The sequence below is a fragment of the Phalaenopsis equestris genome, unplaced genomic scaffold (assembly GCF_001263595.1).
Source record: "Phalaenopsis equestris unplaced genomic scaffold, ASM126359v1 Scaffold235074, whole genome shotgun sequence".
NCBI classification, from domain to species: Eukaryota; Viridiplantae; Streptophyta; class Magnoliopsida; order Asparagales; family Orchidaceae; genus Phalaenopsis; species Phalaenopsis equestris.
Window position 1 is genome coordinate 94,674 of NW_018252963.1, and position 15,481 is coordinate 110,154.

General features: G+C 34.2%; 1 protein-coding gene across 1 annotated transcript in view; it reads right to left on the reverse strand.

The window, feature by feature from the left end:
* Window positions 1-223: 223 nt before the first annotated feature.
* Window positions 224-15,481, reverse strand: part of LOC110039073 (nuclear speckle RNA-binding protein A-like) — a 55,927-nt gene continuing 40,669 nt past the window's right edge. Inside the window, exons 4-8 of the mRNA XM_020744020.1 lie at window positions 10,782-10,897; window positions 10,125-10,404; window positions 9,969-10,030; window positions 791-872; window positions 224-673 (exon numbers count right to left, since the gene is read on the reverse strand). Coding sequence (XP_020599679.1) covers window positions 591-673; window positions 791-872; window positions 9,969-10,030; window positions 10,125-10,404; window positions 10,782-10,897 — 623 coding nt within the window. The 3' untranslated portion in view covers window positions 224-590. The remainder of the gene's footprint in view (window positions 674-790; window positions 873-9,968; window positions 10,031-10,124; window positions 10,405-10,781; window positions 10,898-15,481) is intronic.

Genomic DNA, 15,481 nt, shown 5'->3' on the forward strand with positions numbered 1-15,481 from the left:
TAGTATTTGAACCGGCCAGTTCTTTAAAAATTAGACCGATTCAACTTGATTCAATCCCGATTTTAGGCAAAAGCTACCGTGAGCTTGAACCGAATCATTTGAAGGATTGGTTCTCAGGACCAATTTTTAAAATCATTGGCATATAAAATCCCCCTAATTTTAATAATACTTCAAGCTTCATAGTTGCTAAAACCTTTTTGGTAGCCAATAGACACTCCACATATATCCGGTACCAAGACTTTGCTTTAGCCAATAAAACATAATAGAATCAAAACAGAAACAAAATCCCAATCAATCCAAATATCCAGCACTCTTCACCTCATACCAGTTCATTACCATAAATGCACCAAAACACTCATAATCCTGAAGGCTTGCACTTCCAAACTACCAATTAATAGACACCAAGCAGACATATCAATGCCATATCCCCAATTAGGAAATATTTAACTTCTTCAACAGAGATACAAAGCTGATAAAATAAGACATTTTCTATCATGCCTGATGAATGACCTCCATAGACTCAGTGCCATAATGCTAGTTAAAACATACCATTGGATCTATGAAATCCTACACAGTGCAATTCCATGTTTCTAATCACCACGAGGAAGAGGAAATTTAGCGAATTGTATCTTCAGTACCGGTGTATCCGCTTTCTTGTCATCAAATTTATAGCCTGCAAAATATGGAGCCAAGACTTTCTTTAGCACGAAGTCTATTTAAATTAGCACGGCCAGAGGAATCAGCGCGCATAAATTATTCATAGATTAGGATTTCAATGTTAAAACTGAACCTCGAAGAGCTTGAAGTGCAGTGTGAGCGCATTTGGCATCATCAAATTCAACAAAGCAGAGCACATGACCCTTATCTCCAACCTGCATGTTTGAAATTGAGCATTATGACTTAACTGGAATTATTTAGTTTTTAAGAGTTAAAAGAATAACAGAAGAATTTTATATTCAAATGAAGACTACGGCAAGGACTTAGTAGGATTTTAATGGAATTTTCATATCATATCAGACAGGTAAAAATAATTAGTTGTACCAAAAAGTGGAAGGACCTATGACTATAAAGCCTTGGTTATATCTTCTCAACTGAACCAGACATGAACTAATTAGTTGTGCCAAAACTTAACTCCCGCTAGCTAATAAATTCTGGGACTAAAATATTTTTTACCATTCTGCATGGACCAAAATAATAATTAGTTGTGCCAAAAATTATTAGATAACCACCAAAACACTCGTTAGTATCAATAAGCACCATCCAATCAGAATTATCTTCTCTAACCAGTGACTTCCAAAAAACAGATTTTTTATCGGATTATTATGATTAACTGCCATGTAGATTTAGTTAATTATTAGTCTGCTAAGATTTGAAAAAATACCATGCAGCTCCTTTCAATTACATTTCTATTAATTTAATATTAAAATGAATCTTTTGCAATAAAAACATCATGGAAAGAGTAATTAATATTCTACCAGAAAATTTGCATACAAATCTAGACAATACCGGGTGTGCATTTTTCGGTCAAAATCAAAAAACAGAACCGAACCGATCAAATTTGGTTGGTTCAACTCAGTTCGGTTTCATAATTGAATTTCGGTTTTCAGCTTTTAAAACTTCAATATTTGATTTTCAGCTTTTCATTTGGTTTTAATTGTCTCGAACAAACTGAAAAATCAAAATTTTATTAAAAATTTTTATTATATTTTAAGTTCATGTGGAATAAACTAAAAAAATTAAAAAATTTATTATATATAGTATTTAGTTGAAATAATTAGAGGATTCATTAAATCAAATTGATATTATGTGAATAATATATGTGATTCGTAATGTTTGTTCTTAGCCAAATTTGAAAAAACTATTAAATTTTGTTTTTTTAATAACCAAACCATTTAAACTGAATTAAATTTCAGTTCACTAAATTCAGTTTTTTATCTAAATTTACATTGGTTCGGTTTTCTGGATTATGGATTTTGGTTATAATCGGTTTGACTAATTTTAAAACCAATTCATCCAAACAGACCGAATGCTCACCCCTACCAAACTCACATGTGGTGATCCGTTACATTTTTTATTGCTTTCATGCATGAAACAACTTAAACAAATCATTTATATTCTTTGCTGCTTTCATGCGTGAAACAACTTAAAGATCTTCTATATGTTAATTAGAGATTGAAGAGCTTATATGGTTTTTATTTGGTAAAATATTAAATAAATTTTCTTTTTCTATCATATTTGTTAAGGAAAATTTTTTTATTTTAATATTAAAGTAGCAGATTTATATGAAAAAAAAAATATCATGGGGAAATTATTTGATATTTTATCGAATCTCAATGAATTAAGCAATAGTTAGCTAAACCTCGGGTGAGAGAAATGATAGTTACCCTGTGTCATCGGTTTACTATAAACTAATCACCCTCCCTGATGCTTTTGTATTTCTTTATTTCTTTAATACTTTCCTTGCAAAATAAAAAAAAAAACCTAGTTCTCAAATAATTTGTAGATCTGAAGAAAGAAGAAAAATGAAAAAGAAGTAAACATTCAATGACTATCGGATAAGAATGAAATTCCAGGATACAGAAACATAAATAGTGCATAAACTTAAAAAAAAAACAAGGGATCATTGATGAAAAACTTAAAACAGATTCATGTAAAAATTACATTAAAATAAGGTGTTACCACTAGCTTTTTTTGCCAAATAAACTAGATAAGTATCTGCTTAAGCATGTACAGAACAATACAAGCTCAGTCATTGTATACATCCTTTAATCATTGAAGTTCTTTTAATATTAGTATTACACCACGATCATAATTGAGGCCAAAATTAAAAGATAGTTTGACAAATGCTTATGTTAGGGGCCATGGAGTATAATCTATCAAAGATAAGTAATAAATAGACTTAGAAGATAGGCCAAGTATCAAACGGTAGAATATACACAAATATGAAATAACGTGGTAGACTTCGCACTAATGAGATTAGACAAATTAATGTTGCATCATTAGTTAGAAAGGGGGGCTGAAGTGAGAGTAACATGGATAAAAATTTGGCAAAAGAAGATTTGTGCATAATAAATTATAACCTCATAAAACACGGATAAAAATGAAGAATGAATATTCAAAAAGCAAGTCTCAAATAGTTGGAATTGGAGCAAGGGCAATGGTAATATACTGTAATCATTATGCACTTCGATATATTAATGTTGTTGAGCATGCACACATGTTATGAAGTGTTATAATAAATGCCAAATACATGTCAATACTTAGTTGTATATATTTGGTCGAATCTGCTCAAGGAAAAAGTTTTAGTACAATATGATTTGGACTGTAGGATACATATTGCTTTTGGAATAAAAACCATGCCAGTTGGAGTGAAGTATGAACAGTTAATGTTAGTGACCCCATGCTCCATGATTCCAATGATTGTAAAACTAAAAAAGTAAAATTTAGGATTAGAAGAAACAATTCTACGAATTCGGAATAGCTTTTAGGAAATAGGTGATGCATGACTGAGGAAGAAGCCCACCTTTCCAACCCAAACCGCCCAACCCAACCCATTCTTGTTCACTGCTATCCCCCATCCTTAATTTCCTCCATGCAATTGAGATGCCTTATTACCACTAGCTTCAAGTACATTAAAACAGTTAAAAGCGTAACCCCGCTGACCCAGCAAAGACTTCACCAAACCATGGGAACCAGCTTTAAAATTGAATAGACATTTTGATTGATACGGTTGATAAGAAATATTCAGGATGACATGGTATGTCAATTTAATCGCAAATACTGAGGAAATTTATTTTCAGAGACCGGTAAAGACCAGAAAATTTTCTCATGAATCCATAAGTAAGCATTGGAACGTGTGGAAAATCAAAGAAATAATCTGTATTTCTCTTTATTCTTTGAATTGATCATACAAGGTATTATATAGGAGATTAAAAGGAGAAAAACTAGGAAACTATTTAACGAATTCCCTTAATTTAAGGGATTACAAATTTATTCTAATTTCCTTAATTTAAGGGATTTACCAATTAATTTTAATTTCCTTAATTAAGAAAATTAGAATTAACTCTCACAACTTTATTTCCATCTCAGTCACATCTCGACACTCCCCCTCAAGCTGAGGAATAGATGTCTTCCATTCCCAGCTTGGATACAAGATCATGAAAACTTGAACTGTTCAGCATCTTTGTTAGAACATCGGCTAATTGAACATAGGACATACACACTAACCCTTCCTCCAGTTTTTCTTTGATGAAATGTCTATCAATCTCAATATGCTTTGTCCTATCATGTTGTATAGGATTATGAGCTATATTAATGGAAGACATTATAGGATTATGAGCTATATTAATGGAAGACTTGTTGTCACAGTAGAGCTTCATAGGACCCTCCCATGGGATTCTTTTCTAAAGCACTCATTTCCTCTTTCATAGGCAGAAAGTTTTGTTGCAGGAATAATTTTCAGATGACTCAGACACATTGTTAGGAATGATAATGTTGTTCAAACTCACAATGAATCTTTTGTGGGCTGGTGATAGGCGCTTGAGAGATACATAGTGAGATAGTGGATAGAGTGGATTGGATTCTTGGACTTGTGTCAGTTCAGGAATGGCCTTTCTCCTTGAATACACCTGAGGAAATCTCGGAAAATCATTAGTGACACTGGTTGGAGTAGGAGATGATAAGGGTTCAGGATCAAGTGACTAAGATGTGATTGGTTCAGAGGACTCGGGTTCAGCTGGAATAGTAGGAGAGTTTGATCTAGGTTCAACAACACGGGCTGGCACATGTGGCAGATCAAGGGTTTTAAGTGGTTCAAAGGGCTCACAAGTACTATCTTCCATCATGAAAATCTCCCCCTGAAGAGAGGACTTGGAAAAAAAGGATATATTTTCTGTGAAAGTGACATCTGTAGAGATGTAAAATTTTCTGGTAGAGAGATTGTAACAATTATATCCCTTTTGAGTGGAAGAGTAACCTAGGAAAACACATTTGATGGCTCTGGGATCTAGCTTCCCTCTATGTTGTTTGTGGACGTGAACAAAGGCAGTACACCCAAATACCCTGGGAGTGAGGCCATTTGAGGTTCTGAAGTGAGGGTAGAAGTTATTTAGGACCTCTATGGGGCTATTGTTTTCTAACACACGGGAGGGAAGTCTATTGATCATGTGTGTGACAGTAAGAACGGTTTCTCCCCAATAGGACTTAGGAACATTCCCTTGAAAGAGCAAGGCTCGGGTGGTGTTGAGTAAATGCCCATTCTTTCTTTCAGCTACCCCATTTTGTTGGGGTGTGTCCACACATGATGAGTCATGGATAATTCCCTGTGATTGAAAATAAGGTGAAAGAATTTGATTGAAGTAATCTCTAGCATTGTCTGTCCTAAATGTCTCTGTCCTAAATCCTTTTATTTTGACCCCAAATTGATTTTGAACCATTGAATGGAAGTTAGGTATAACTGTGCTAACATCAGATTTTTGTTTAAGAAGGAAGAGTCATGTAACCCGGGTGCAATCATCAATTAAGGATACAAACTAGTGAGCCCCAGAAACATTAGGTATAGTGGAAGGACCTCATATGTCACTATGAATCAGATGAAAATGATGAGAACTTTTATTGCTAATAGGAAATATACAAGGGTATGTTTTGCCAATTCACAAATATCACAATGAAACTTAGAATTATTTAATTCTTGAAATAAATGAGGAAACATTATAGTTAGAACCCTAAAAGAGGGATGACCAAGACGTAAGTGATATAGCCAAATGACATCTTTGTTTGAGGAACTAAAGAAAGATGAGGACAAATTGCTCTTGATTTTTTGGGATGGTTCAAGGTGGTAAAGACCGCTCCTTTCCTGAGCAAGTCCAATCCTCCTCCCCGAGTCCTGTTCCTGAAAAACACAATAAGAAGAAAAAAAAACAGCATAACATTTGAGATCATGAGTCAATTTTTGAATGAACACAAGGCTTGTTGACAGTTTGGGTACATGGAGAACGTTTTTCAGGATAAGGCTAGGTGTGCTATGTATATTACCAATCCCTGCAACGGTAGCTAAAGAGTCATTGGTCATGATAATTTTTCTATTACATGGACAGGGGGTATAGGACTGGAAGAGTTGAGATGTGGGAGTCATATGGTCAGTAGCACCAGAGTCAATGATCCAAGAGTTGGTATATAATTTATCTAAGACATTCATGCAAATAGTTTTACCTAAAAGAGCTATCGAACATGCTCCAAAAAGCTTCTCAAGAGATCCCAATGATTTTCTCAATTTCTCAATTTCTTCACTGTTGAATCCCCTTGAAGTAATCTCTAGCATTGTATGTCCTAAAGCCTTTTATTTTGACCCCAAATTGATTTTGAACCATTGAATGAAAGTTAGGTATAACTGTGCTAACATCAGATCTTTGTTTAAGAAGAAAGGGCCATGTAACCTGAGTGCAATCATCAATTAAGAGAACAAACCAACGAGCCCCAAAAACATTAGATATAGTGGAAGGACCCCGTATGTCACTATGAATCAGATGAAAAGGATGAGAACTTCTTTTATTGCTAATAGGAAAAGATACATGAGTATGTTTTGCCAATTCACAAATGTCACAATGAAACTCAGAAATATTTAATCCTTGAAATAAATGAGGAAATATTATATTTAGAACCCTAAAAGAGGGATGACCAAGACGTAAGTGATACAACCAAATGAAAACGTAAGTGATACAACCAAATGACATCTTTGTTTGAGGAACTAAGGAAAGATAATGACAAATTGCTCTTGCTTTTCTGGAATGATTCAAGGTGGTAAAGACCGCTCCTTTCCTTAGCAAGTCCAATCCTCCTCCCCGAGTCCTGTTCTTGAAAAACACAATAAGAAGGAAAAAAAATAGCATAACATTTGAGATCATGATGCAATTTTTGAATGAACATAAGGCTTGTTGATAGTTTGGGTACATGGAGAACGTTTTTCAGGATAAGGCTAGGTGTGATGTGTATATCACCAATCCCTGCAACGGTAGCTAAAGGGCCATTGACCATGATAATTTTTCTATTACTTGGACAGGGGGGATAGGAATGAAAGAGTTGTGAGGTGTGGGGGTCATATGATCAGTAGCACCGGATTCAATGATCTAAGAGTTGGTATATAATTTGTCTAAGACATTCATGCAAACAGTTTTACCTGAAAGAGCTATCAAACATGCTCCAGAAGGCTTCTCAAGAGATCCTAACAAGCTTCTCAACTTTTCAACTTCTTCACTGTTGAATGCTGAATCCTCCTATTGTTGATTTTTCCTCAATATTGGGTTGCTCTGCCATATTGCTTTGTTTCTCCCCACGATTGCCCCATTCTCGGCTTGGAGGTTTACCATTTAACTTCCAACACTTTTCCCTTGTATGCCTCAGTTTCTTGCAATAAGTACACCAAAGATTGTTTTTATTCTCCTTCCCTTGGTTATCGTTCTTTGACTTCTCCTGATTTATGTTTGCTGCTAAGGCTGACCCATCCATAGTATGTGGTTCTAGCATGACACTCCTCCGACTTTCTTCTGCTCAGATTAATGAGATTGTCTCTTCTAGAGACGGTGTATCCTCTTTGCCGAGGATTTGGATTCTAACATGATAAAATTCAGGATTCAATCCTGCCAAAAAATCATATATCCGATCCTTCTCAATGAACTTCTTCAAAGTGGCAGCATCATCAGGACATTTCATCTCAATTATTCGATAGTGATCCAGTTCCTGCCAAAGATTTTGCAACAGAGTTGCATACTCTGTGACAGATTTGTCTCCTTGTTTCATACTCTGTGATAGATTTATCTCCTTGTTTGATTGCTCTAGTTTTTTCCTTGATTTCATACACAAGGACAGCATCGCGGGCTTTCAAGTATGTGCGGTGGGCTTTCGAGTACATGCGATTGATATAATCTCAGATTTCCTTTGCGGTGTTCAAGAACATGCAAGCGTCACTGATCGTTGGGTCCATAGAATCCCATAGCTAGGACATAATCATGGGCTCTTCTTCCCATGCTGTAGAGGCTGGACCCCATTTTTCTGGTCCGGTTCCAAGTAGGTGATTAATCCTCCCTTTGCCTTTTAGGTATGTGCGGACAATTTGAGACCATTTGAGATAGTTATTCCCATTGAACCTGTTGGATGCCCGAATTTTCTGCAACTCTCCAATTTTCTGAACAACATTGTATTCTTCAGAAGTTTCTGAACAGTATTGTATTCTTCAGAATAGTTGGAGTAGTTGGAGATAGTGGTTTCGGACATTGACATGGTGGAGAAGAAAAATTTGCAGCATTTAAGGCTAGAATAAACCTGCAGTGGATAAAAGAATCGCAACAATTAAGGTAGCGTATAAAAAGAATCCAAACAGCGGCAAAGATCGCGAGATCTGCGGCACAGGATTGCAGCGGCAAACAACGGAAAAAGATCGCAAGCTCTGCAGCGACCACACAGCGGCAAGCAGCGCAAAGTACTTCAATGGCAAAGATTGCAGAACGCAGATCTGCGTGATTAGCGGCAAAAAACGATCTTCCTCGTGACAACGTGCTGCTCCTCTCGGACGAAGCGAAGCGGCAACGTGCTGCTCCTATCGGACGAAGTGGAGAGAATGGACGGCAGATCGAAGAGAGCCGACCCTAACCGGAAGGATCGAATGACGGCAACAGGCGGTGTCCTCTAGGGTTTGAGCCTGCGCTCTGATACCATGTGGGAAATCAAAGAAATAATATGTATTTCTCTTTATTCTTTGAATTGATCATACAAGGTATTATATAAGAGATTAAAAGGAGAAAAACTAGGAAACTATTTAACTAATTCCCTTAATTTAAGGGATTACAAATTTATTCTAATTTCCTTAATTTAAGGGATTTATCAATTAATTCTAATTTCCTTAATTAACGAAATTAGAATTAATTCTCACAACTTTATTTTCATCTCAGTCACATCTCGACAGAACGTTTTTTTAGAGGATCAACCTTTTTCATTACATACAGTTGATCAAAGTAGGGAGTATACTTTGCCATTATTTTTGGTGGCTAAGAAAATAACCACCAGATCAATTTTATAACAGTGGCTTATAAGTAACCGTGGCTCAAATTTATCATAAAATTATTTTAAGAATACATTTGCAAAATGAAGCTTTAAAAACCATGAAATGTATTGAAGAGACAAATTTAGCGAAATTTGCCAATGCATCTAATGGCACATCTTAAAAGTCAAACATCAATTTATGGTTCTCAATGAGGGGAATATTTGATTAGTACAGTTCGCTTACAAAATAACCTGTCATAATGCAAAATGAAGTCAAAAGTGAATAAGCTCATGACATAATCCTTAACGTTTGGTCAGCATGAATATTATTATTGAATGGCAACTTATTGACAAAATACTTTTCAACCAACTGCATATGATAGTAGATGTAAGCAGCCAAAAACTTGGAAAGTTGACTGTTAACATTTATTTTTTTTCGGACACTTGTTAGTGTAATTCTTTATGAGATAAATAAAATCTTTCATAACACAAATAGATAACTGAGTCACTGTGGCCTAGAAAAACATTGCAGGCTTTTGCATAACAATTTTAGATTCAATAAGTTGTGAGGAACGAAATTATTTAACTTGCAAATATAAGATTTAATATAAAACAAGACAAGACAATTAATAAAGCACGATTTCCTTTTCAGTAACATGCCTCAGAGTGATGGCAAAATACAGTAACGAGAAATCAATCAAAACTATATTCTTACCATTTGAGATCTTCTAAACAAACTAAGCACAAACATAACTTAAATGATACTTGACATTTAAGTACAATCAATGATATTAAAAAGAAAAAAAAATCAGAAACAGATACTTTTAAAGACGTACGGACAAAGAAAAAAGTAGTTAAAGTGCTGCATCCATCACTGAAGCATCATTGAACAAAAAATATGATAGCATTAAGAAAAAAATTTGTCTTGTACTTACATGTCTAGGCTCCTTGTGAATAACTCTAATTTCCTTGAAACCAACAAAAGGTCGGAACAGATCTTTCAGAAAGATAAGGAATTAACTTAAACATAACTTCAAGTAATGCTTATTTAACAGTCAAAGAAAAAAAAACAATGCCAAAAGCAAGGATACGAGCTACTTCTCTTCTTGTGCAATCTCTTGGCAAACCATCAACAGATAGGACATTGGATTCATCCAACAATAGCCCCTCAGATTTTCTAAATGCTTCAGGCCGCTCAATATCTGTGAGGCTAGGCTTGATTCCTAACGCAGCATCCCTTCTAAGTAAAGCTGGATCCTCCAAAGGACTATATCCCCTTGCAATAGGCAATCCAATGTGTCCTGGCACACTTTCACTGCCAACTCCTGCACGACCATCTACAGCATAACCTCCAGGTCTAGATTGCAGTAGCTGCCCATAGCCAGTAGAAGTGTTAGTATCTGTAGTTTTATTAAGGCAATTTTACATGCATACCACACAATTCTTATGTATTTACATATCTAACACCCAAAGTTTGATTTTTACACTTGTAACACCTTCTTGTAACACCTTATTTTTACACTTGTAACACCTTGGTGTCATTAGCCTATGCACGAAAAGGAGTATCTTACCTTTAAAAAGATGGCGATGGTGGTATTTTGATGTGATATTAAAGATTTGAGTTGTATGCATATAAATATCAATGTTTAGGTGCTAGATATGTAAATACAAAAGAATGGTGTGCTATGTATGTAAAGCCCTTTTTATTAAACATAGAATGTTTTAATTGTGATTGAGTAAACACATACATCATTTCGAAGAAACTCGGAAGAAGTTGCTCGAGAAAAATCATGATTCCATGAGTGGTGAGATGCTAAAGCAGGACCCTCGGGAGGTAAATAACCAGGAACAGAAGATCCAGGGGCTGTTAAGAGAGTTATTTATCAGTCAGTCAAGGCTACAAACCAAACTGACAAATCATATAATTTGACTTTTAGTGTAGTCGAATAGGATGAATTGTCAACTAGGTAGAAATTAGAAAATTTCCAAGAGGGTAAAACCATGTCAAAGCATGAAAAACAAAGAAAAGCTGAAGTTGAGCAGTCTCAATTCTCATGACAATAAATTTATGAATAGTTTAATGAAACCCGGAAAAAATAAAAGATTTACGAATCCTTCAATCCGATGAATTTAGAAATGTCCGTATAGTATAGTGTCAACTGGAAGCAAGGCCATTCAATCAGTGCATTCAAGAACATTATATGTCCAGCAGTCATTCATATGGAAAAAGTCATACAAACGCTAATATATTATTCTCATCTGAAGCAAATTTAAAAAAAACAAAAAAAAATCCAAATTTAGTTAGCCAAGCAACATTTGTAAGAAAAACATAAGAAAATTCAAAGTCATGAATGATCGGAGTCTATATTTTATATGAATAATGAAAAGATAGGTAATGATTTTTCTTAGTTATTTCATTCATCCAATCCAGCAGGATTTTTAAAGCAGTAGAGGTAAAGAAGGTAAAACTAAAACTAGAAAAATCATGAGCAATGTAAAACTGAACATGCTTTCTGCACTCCACCTCAAGCTAGAAAATAAATATTTATAATTCCAATCTTATCCAACATATGCTTCAAGGCTTGATCTAGAGAACCCTTTTGTCGGCATGACTATTACTTGGTGTAAGAACATAAGACATATAGATGCCCTCTTTCTTAATTCATTCCTTGATATGACCGTGTTCTTGCTTTATTCAATCATGATTAATAGGCTTGTGTGCAAAGTCGATCGCTGCTTTATTGCAACAAAACTTCATTGGATACATATTTTGCATTCTTCCATCATGCATTTTTGTCAGACTAACTCACCAACTCAAAGTCAGTAATACTACCGATGACAATAGATTGCTTCTTGCTTTTCCAAATGAGAAGCTTTCCATATATCATATTACAGCACAATGTGAATTTCCAGTCATCAAGAGTAAGTATTGCCCAATCTAAATATATGAATTCCTCAATAATCATAATATGTTCCTTATTCAAGTCATAAACTGTTCTCGAGTGTAAATTATTGCCTCAATATCCTATCCCTATAACAGACTTCAGATGCTTTTTAGAAGAAGAATGCATGGACTGATTTACTACACTAAAAGCAAAAGAAATATATAATCTTTTTTAAGATGAATATATCAGCTTTTCACCTTTCTACTGAAGCACCTCTTCAGTTCTCGTATAATTTTTAATTCAAGATAATTAACTATTAATTAATTTAAAAGATAATAATATTACCATAGATAATCAAAGTATAATAAAATATTAATTAGATGTCCTACGATTTACTTCAAATTAATGGGATTAAACAAGAAATGGTAAGTGTTGATTCAAAAATTGATAAAATTAGTAATAATTTATGGTTGAGTTATTCACTATGGTTTAATTATTTACTCTACATACTATTCTTAATTATTATATTACCATAAATTGAAATATTAATTTAATACTACAATTATAAATTAATACAATTTAGGCTTAATTATCAATGCAATTTATTTTCATAATATATGTCAATTTATTATATTAATTATATCAATATCAATAAAACATGAATCAATTAGAATATATATTTGACAAAATTTTATGTAATAATATCAAAAATTCAAAAATAAATAAATTAAATAATAAATAGCCAATTATAAATTGAACTCTCATCATCTCCCCTTTCACTCTTTACCCATTTTTTTGAAACCCCCCATGATAAAGCAAAAGATAGGAAATTTGAATGGGAGCACACCAGCAAAAGGTATCAACAGAAAAAAACCCTTGGGAAGGTGAGAGTTTGTGATCTCAAGAAAAGAAGCTACATATTTAAGAGACCTGTCAAATGTCGGTATTCATAACTCAAAGATTCACATTAAACTTGGGGAAAAATGAGATTTAATATTGTGGGATTTAAGTTCATTTTTACTCAGCAAAATTTGAGTTAAATCTTGCTCAAAACTTGCTGCCAAACAACCCTTTAATGTTTACTCAATATTAGTTTTAACTAGCTTACACCAAGTAAACTGTCTCTATCAATAGATAAAATGTGTATTTCTATTATAACATACCTTTCCTTTTCCAAGTTACTTCAATCTTGAGGGAATAGTTGAGTTGTCTAAAATCCATAATTTCAAATTCACTTATAATTTTTATTTTATTTTTCTATCCATTACAAGTCATCTTCAATTATGATAAAAATTCAAAAGATAGTAATATCCCATAGATAATTAGAGTATGATAAAAGAACAATTAGTTATCCTACAATTTACTTCAAACTAATGTGATTAAACAAGTAATGATAATTGTTGATTAAGAAATGTATAAAATTAATAAAAATAAGATGATTTAAGGCTAATTATTCACTATCGTTTAATTATTTACTCTAAATACAATTTTTATTTATTATGTCACCACAAATTGAAATATTAAGATAATAATACAATTATAATTTAATATCAATCATATTATAGGCTTAGTTATCAATGAAAATTATTTTCTTAATATAGGTCTATTTATCATATATTAATATATAAAAATCAAAATTACATGAATCAATTAGAATATATATTTGACAAAAAAATATTTAATAATATAAAAAGAAATAAATTTATACAAAATAAAATGATAAATTATGAATTATAAACTTAACTTTCATCATCTCCCATTCACTCTTTACCCATTTCTTGAAACCCTCCATGATAAAGCAAAGGTTGGGAAATTTCAATGGGAGCTCGCCAGCACAAGGAATCAATAGAAACAAACACATGTAACGGTAAAGATTATGTGATCTCATGAAAAAAAGCTACATATTTAAATTAAAATCTGTCAAATGCTCGGATTGGTACTCTGAGATTCACATTAAACTTGGGGAGACATAAGATTTAATATCTTATAGGATTTTAGTTCATTTTTACTCTTTGGCAAGATTTGAGTTAAATCTTGCTCAAAGCTTGTTACCAAACAACCCCTTTATGTTTAATCAATATTAGCTTTAGCTAGCTTACACCAAACAAACTATTTCTAACAATAAATAAATGTACAATTCTTTTATAACATGAGTATACTTTACTCTTTCTAGTTATTTCAATCTTGATGGAATATTTGCGCGGTCCAAGATCCATAATTTCAAATTCACTTATAATATTTATTTATTTTTCTATTCATTAAAGTCATCATCAATTAAGATAATTTCATTAGCATATGCAATGAGAATGAATTTCTTTCAATCATATGCATATTTGAAAAGTAAAGAATGATTAGCTTTCCCTTTAACTGTATCCATTATTCATAATGATTACTGTGAAGCATTCAGAATGGGCTTTAGGTCATTATTTTAATCCCATAAATAAACTTATTTAATTTGCATACAATTTTTTTTTACATTTTCCCATCCAAAAACTAGAAGGTAGGCTCACATATACTCTTTGTAAAAGTTGCCATTAAGGAAGACATTATTGGTATAATTCCTAATCAAGATTGACAACCACAAATAATAGTCCCTTCCGGCATTTAATTTAGTTGAAAGAGTAAACGTTACTAAGTAATCTATTTTAAAAATTTGAGTATGCAATTAGCAATTAATTGAGCCTTATAATGTCTTACCATTCCATCAAAGTTTCATTAATATAGAAAATCCACTTACACCAGCTGAAGATACTATCACCTTCAGTTCTTTCAAGCACCCCGTATGGATAACCATAGGTAATCCTACGCCCGCTGAGGCGTCCGCTCTGTGCCCTCCCCATCAAAAGGGGAGTCGTGCATATTGAGCTGTCCCTACTGCAGTGGCTCGCATCGAACCCCCCTCACCTCCCCCATTAGCGATGCGCCGCAACGCCCTTCAGTTTTCTTCAGGCTATCGAGCCGTTCCACCGTTTTTTCACAACTTTCCTTGCCTTCGGTAGGTGAGTCTTCAAAATCTTGTCCCTGTCACGGGTACGGCGCCTGTCGCTTCGGGTCCCTCTGAGGCTACTTCCGCTCCGAAGCTTGGCAGGAGGGCCCAGAGGACCAGGAACAGGTTATTGCATATCTGGCAGCAAGTTCCCTCTGTTGTTCTGGTTCCAGCCCAGGTAGGTTATTCGATTCCTCTGGCTAAGAATCAATTTGCTACTCTTTCTGGTTGTGTAGACCACGTCCCCGCCAAAATTGCTCGGAGGTGTTCTCCGCCTCGCAATATGAGTTCTTTTCAAGCCACTGTCTAGTTTGACCATTCTGCTGTGAGTTTTCTGACGAAAGAAATCATCAGAGCAGTTTCCTCCATGAGAGGACAGAATCTAATTTCTAGGGAGAAGCTCCTGACTCGGATATCAGATACGTTCGAACGGGTCATGGAGCAGCTCTCCACAGCTTCTCACCCACGACATCCTCGTAGCAGGACCCGTCGGCCTGCTACAAGGCCGGGGTATTTGTGTTCTGCAGTACAGGTCGTTGAGCCCATTCAAGAGTCCCGAGAGGCTCCATGTATGGAG